The following is a 6,089-nucleotide window of genomic DNA, read 5'->3' on the forward strand; positions in this document are numbered from 1 at the left end:
GTATTTTTTCTGTTATTTGTGTTAAGTTTTTTTATACATTACTATTAACTTCTCGACATTTTTTGAGAGGAGATTGGAAATTATAATGAAGTAATAAAGACAATTTTTATAATAAATAACTTCAATTTTTTACACTTATTTATTTATTTATTAAGAAAAAAGCATAGGGGATTACAAAAGAAAAAAATGCCTTCTCGTACAAATAGTACTAAAATTAATGATGCTGAAGTCCGCAACGTTTTTAAAAACGAAAAAATAATGAGATAATATGTATTATTTTGGTTTAAAATTGAATGTATTTGGGGCTAAGTGTCATCAATAAAAGGATTAACTTCTTAAAAGTTTGTGCAAATCAAAATTAGAGATGAATTGATTTGACAAAATATTATTATTTCAATTTTTTCATTTTAAAAACCTTGCTGACTTCCACTTCATTAAAATTAAATGATATATAACTTCATATTAATTTATTTACAATGTAACATAGATTTTTTCTCCTGTAAAAAGTTTACCACAACAGAAACTTTATAATAAATATAATATTCTTGTAAGATTTATTATTTTTTAAGAGAAAATCATTAATTTTCTCTTAATTGACCTTCTAGTTCCTCTTGCAAAATTTGTTGGAATAATTTTCCAACACGAACTTGTCTTTGTTTTTGTAATTGTTTAAATGTTGGAAGCAAAGAATACAGTGGAGATTCATCAATCTTCTCGTTTGGGGTCAATGATGTGAGAAGGTTTCCATAAAATTCAGTAGACCATGCAGAATCTGTTAAAAATAAGTTCTCAACATATTACCAAACCAATTCTGAGGAATATTAATTTTTTTTTATACACATAATTGTTATCTATTTACTTTCGAACTGTTAATTGCATTTCATTTAAGTTCTCAAAAAGAGACGCACTTATGCTTTACTCAATTTTACATTTTTTAACCAAACTATCAATTGTTAGTTTAAATTTTTAGTTATTTTAACTTCAACGAATAATATTCTTATTTAAACTAAAAATTTGCGTAACAGAAAAGTAATACAAAAATTAATTAAAGAGGCCTAAGCACAATAGACTTTGTACTTCAGAAAGTATAAATCATATTTTAGAGTATTAACAAGAGAATAGAATTTTTCCAGTAAGTACTTTTAAGAAGTAAATAGAAGGCAGAAAGATCATAAATATTATATAACAATATAATATAATATACAACATATTTCTGTGATAATAGTCATAAAAAAATTTTTTGTTATTAATGTTTTAAAAACTGTACTTACTACTATTTTCTTTTCTTTTATTCTTTTTCTTCTTTATCTTATGCTCGGTTTTCTTCTCATTCTCATTCTCAGAATCGGAATCGGATGAAAAAGTATGTAATGTTCTACAAAGTTAACAAAATTATTATAAAACATTACTGTACGAAAAAGTAGGAATTCTTATTTATAAGATAAATGTGTCAATGTATGAGATTTTCAAACTTTGAACTAAGTACAACTATAAAGAAATATTATTTACGATTGAAATTATTGAAATTATATTTCAACTGAAAAAAGAAAACAACACAGCACAAATAACTAAAGAGTAAGTTGTGTAGTCCAAAAAACTGATTAAAATAATTTTCTTTCACCCTTTTTCCTTCATAAGTAATGAGTAAGAGAATTTACATAAATAAATAATGACAACTACTCTGCCCTACAACGGAAGAAAATACATAAGCCACATTGTCGCTTGAGTCGCTCTTTCGCAGTGTTTATATACAGAACTCGACCAAAGCGACAGTGTGGCTTATGTATCTTCTTCCGTTGTAGGGCAGTACTATAAAGTACTGCATTGAATTTAAAAACTTAACAATAAAATGCCACTGACATAAGATATAAAATTTATATAACTCTAAAAGGAATGTTGCTAATATTTTAGTATACCTCTACTGTAAAAGTGAGAGGTTGCAATTTTGTTGTATTGAATCTTTAAAATTATAATACGAATTATTCAAAAAATTTATTAGTGTTCTCCCACAAAAATAATACTTTATAAGGCAATAAAGAGTAATAACTGCTTTTCAAAAACAAATTTTTATTTCTTAGGCAACCAGAAGTTAAAATAAAAAACTTTCAATTATAATATTAAACATTACCTAAAGCATTCTTTACTGCTTACTTTTTATTTCTTTTCACTGTGTAATATTTATGTACAGAAAGTCAAAGTATATATAAAAAATATTTACTTGCATCTTTTTAATTTTTTTAAAAAAGTTTGGTAAAAATATATTTTTTTAAATTGTATTAATCATAAACAAAAATGGTTATTTTTAATTATCTTTAAACTATTTAACGATTTCTTAGTAGTTCTTAGTTTGATAATGTCAAACCAACACACCAAAACGTTGCTAAACAAGTGATTTGGCGTTTTATTTATGAAAAAATCTTAATTTTTTAATATCACAATAATAAGAAAAAAAAATTTTAATATTAAAACGTGAGTTTAAAATCATATGTAAAATATTGTTCATTTAAAAAAAATTATTTACAACTGAAGGTATTTAAGAAGTTGTCAATGAGATAAAATTTGTAAGTTTTCGAGATATCTGTAAAGTTAAATTTAATTCTTAAAATTGTATTTAAAACTAAAGTAAAGAGAATATTATCAATCTCTCCAAGTCATGTCAAAAGTGAGAAAAAAATCAAAAGAAATAGCAAATTCTTTTTACGTTTCGGCAACACTGTTGCCCTCTTCAGAAACGGAAAAGAGAAGTAGAAAATACTTGTGTCACATCTTTGCTAAACGTCGACTATTGACATGACTTGGAGAGATTGATAATATTCTCATTACTTTAATTGAATTAATGACCAAGTGATAAATTCTACATAATTATATATTTAAAATTAATTAATTATTGATAAATTGTAACCTGATTTTGACATGTAACCAGTGTTTGTACATTTAATTTCTGGGTTACAGTTATTTGTTATTTAAAAAGAAATACATACCTCATGGGTTTGGATACGTCAAAACATGTCATCATTTCAAACAATTGAAAATCATCATTTTCTCCTTTTTTTTTCTTTTTTGTTGCAGCTGAACCGCTCGGAATGTACTCATTTCTTTTTAACTTTTCTTTTCGATATTGCCCTAGTAAGTATTTCCATCTACTTTTTAAAATACTCACAGTGGACACACCTAAAGTATTATGAATTTCATTCCATAAATCATTCAATTTTAATGGTGATCGTTCTTTTACAGGCAAGAGATAATTATGTAGAGCAGGCCTTTGCCAAACAGCTGCAATCAGAGATTCATCCCATTCATCGTTCCAGGCCAAATTTTTCCCTTTTACTCTATTACCACTACCAACATCTTGGCAAACTAATAAACAAATATGACGTTATGTAAATTATCTTTTACAAAATAATAATTATTTCTAAAAAAATATTTGATAACAAAAACATAAAACCTCCTCTAGGATAGAAACAATTAAAATTAATCACAATTAATAAAATTTAACTTTTTAGTACAGAAATATTAAATTTTTAATTAAGTTAACTTATTTTTTAAAAAAATAAGCAATTAATTTTTATTTCTTTTCCATGTAAGTTTCATCTAAATATTTACGAAATAATTAGCCGTATTTTGACTAAAATAATAATTCAATTATGTTATCAAATTGCGTTTTTTATTATCCAGTTACAGTAAATAATAACTAAATCTCTTGAAAAGAAAAATTATGTAAGAACAATTGAATAACAATCCAAAAAAAATTATAAACCTTAAAAAACTTGCTAATTACTGTAACAATTTGTACCCAATATTAAAAATTTATATAAAAAAAGATTATAAATATAATATAACTGACTTATTCCAACAACTTTTTGAATATATAAAAATGTCGTAATAGTCATACTTATAGTAACAATATGGTTATCATCAATGTTTATAAATTCGTTCGTTTCATTATAATTGTCGAAACAAGAATGATTCAAAACATCATTCATATCCTTTATAAAATACCCACAATATCCACATTTATGCTTCGCCTAAAAATTAATAATAAAATATAATTAATTATAAAACAGAATATGTTAAAACATAATGCCTACATATATGTTATATTATTAAACATTTTAATGTATTATTTTCTACATAAATAAAGTATCTATTATAATTATTTTATAAACTGCATTTTACTATGAAAATAATAATTTTTATTTCCAAAACAATATATTATATTCAGATACAGGTCTTACATTTTTTTAGAATTAAGGTTTAATAAAACAAAGCCATTATATTACAAATAGTTCGGTTGTTTTAGTGTAAACTATAATAATTGAGGGACAAATTTTCAAAAGTGAATAAATCAATTTTTCAAAAAAATGTAGATAAACACAGATTTAATATATTAAAGACCATACAAATCGATCTATCACTCTTGAATTTCAGAAAAAAATTTTATTAACAAAGAATTTTCAATTATAAAACATCTAAGCTTAACCTAGATGATTTGTAATATTAACTTTTTATATTAGGAAAAATTAAAAAAACCTTTAAATCTTCTAATTAAAATAAACTTTATTTAAAAACAAAACATCTTAAATTCAGAAAAAAAACTCTTGTATAAATAATCAATTACAATTTTTTAGCTCAAATTTAACTTTAGGGGTTATGTGAAAAATTACATTTGTTTAAATTTCTCCAAAAAACAAAATATGGAATTATCAACTTCTGAAATCTTGATTCTCAATTAGTTATTATAGTAGTTTACATTAAAAGAACAATATCATTAAAAATGATTAAAATGAATAACATTTTAATTACAATGAAAATACATATAACCTCAACAATTATCCTACCTGCACGTTTTCCTCCGACATGTTTAATTTTACCTTCTTTATAAAATTATTTTTTCTAATTATTTTTACTTTTTATTAAACTTTATTATTATCAAAATCTAGTCTTGTAATTATTAAATAAACACTAAAAACACTTCAAAGCAACATTCAAACCTTTAAAACAAAACAAACAGCAAAGACGGAAGCTCAGGTATAGCAGAGATGGAACACATTGGAAAAAACGCACAACTGTCGGAAACGCAAAACAAAACGCAAGCATGGGACTTCACCCTTAATCAGGTTGTTAAAGCCTGATATTTATTTTTATGTAGGATCGTGGTCACTTGTCAAAACTACGGGTTTTGCGTTACAATAACAAGTCAAATATTCCCTTTTATAACATTTATTTATTAAATAATAATTATATAGTAATAATTGTACAATAATGATATAAGTTTACAATTCTTTTACTTACTTTTAGCGATGAAGTCGGATAAATCGATGATTATAGCTTAGTCGTTATAAATTGGTTTTGATTTGATTTGAAATAGTTCGTTTTGTTGCACTTGTGTAACTTTAACGACTTTGATTTATTTATTTATTTATTGATCACAAAAGCCCGCAGTCATTATTTGACCATAAATGGGCAACTACATAAGCTTACAAAATAATATAAAATTTTTTACTATTCTAACGAATCAATATAAGAATGAAGCGATTTGGTAAATTGGCCGATAGAATTAAAAAATAAGTCTAGATCGGGTTCCGGCTTTTTGAACATATTATTAATATGATAACTCGCAAAGTTGAGAGGTGCAACTCTCCCGAAAGGTTCATTTTGACGCGACGCAAGTCTAGGAACTCTGAAGGTGATTCTCTCTAGAATGTTAGGCGCATAAATTTGCGATGATAAAATCTTGAACATAAACATACATGCAGCAAAGATTCTTCGTTGATTAATCGATTTAAAATCGAATCGAATACATAGTTCGTTATAATCACACCCACGTGGTGGATAGTTTCCATCACATTTGAAAACTAAAAATTTATGGAACCTCTTTTGAACTTTTTCTAACATTTCATTGTATTTTTGAAATTGAGGATTCCAAATAAGTGAATTATATTCTACTTTAGATCTGACAAGAGCGAAAAATAAAGTAGTCAGTGTTTCTTGCCTATAAAAATGTTTGGCTGTTCTGAAGAGGTATCCCCAAGCTCGAGACGCAGATAAGACTAATTTAGTAATATGTTCCTTAAAGTTTAGTTTATCAT

General features: G+C 25.0%; 1 protein-coding gene across 1 annotated transcript; it reads right to left on the reverse strand.

Moving 5' to 3' along the window:
* Positions 1–450: 450 nt before the first annotated feature.
* Positions 451–5,107, reverse strand: LOC127287040 (uncharacterized). Its single transcript, XM_051313757.1, has 5 exons — positions 4,839–5,107; positions 3,893–4,025; positions 2,982–3,357; positions 1,272–1,375; positions 451–772 (listed from the first exon to the last, which is right to left on the reverse strand). The coding sequence occupies exons 1-5, from the start codon at positions 4,857–4,859 to the stop codon at positions 579–581; spliced, it is 828 nt and encodes a 275-aa protein (XP_051169714.1). The 5' UTR covers positions 4,860–5,107; the 3' UTR covers positions 451–578.
* Positions 5,108–6,089: the final 982 nt, after the last annotated feature.

This window comes from Leptopilina boulardi, unplaced genomic scaffold (assembly GCF_019393585.1).
Source record: "Leptopilina boulardi isolate dan_hultmark-lab unplaced genomic scaffold, ZJU_Lbou_2.1 LbouV2_122, whole genome shotgun sequence".
Lineage (NCBI taxonomy): Eukaryota > Metazoa > Arthropoda > Insecta > Hymenoptera > Figitidae > Leptopilina > Leptopilina boulardi.

Excerpts from the sequence above, each read along its gene's own strand:
- LOC127287040 (XM_051313757.1), bottom strand. The coding sequence starts at position 4,859 with ATGTCGGAGGAAAACGTGCAG. Across the intron at positions 3,358-3,892 it reads TAACCATATTGTTACTATAA|TTTGCCAAGATGTTGGTAGT; the intron begins GTATGACTATTA and ends TTTGTTTATTAG. Across the intron at positions 773-1,271 it reads TAAAAGAAAAGAAAATAGTA|ATTCTGCATGGTCTACTGAA; the intron begins GTAAGTACAGTT and ends TATTTTTAACAG.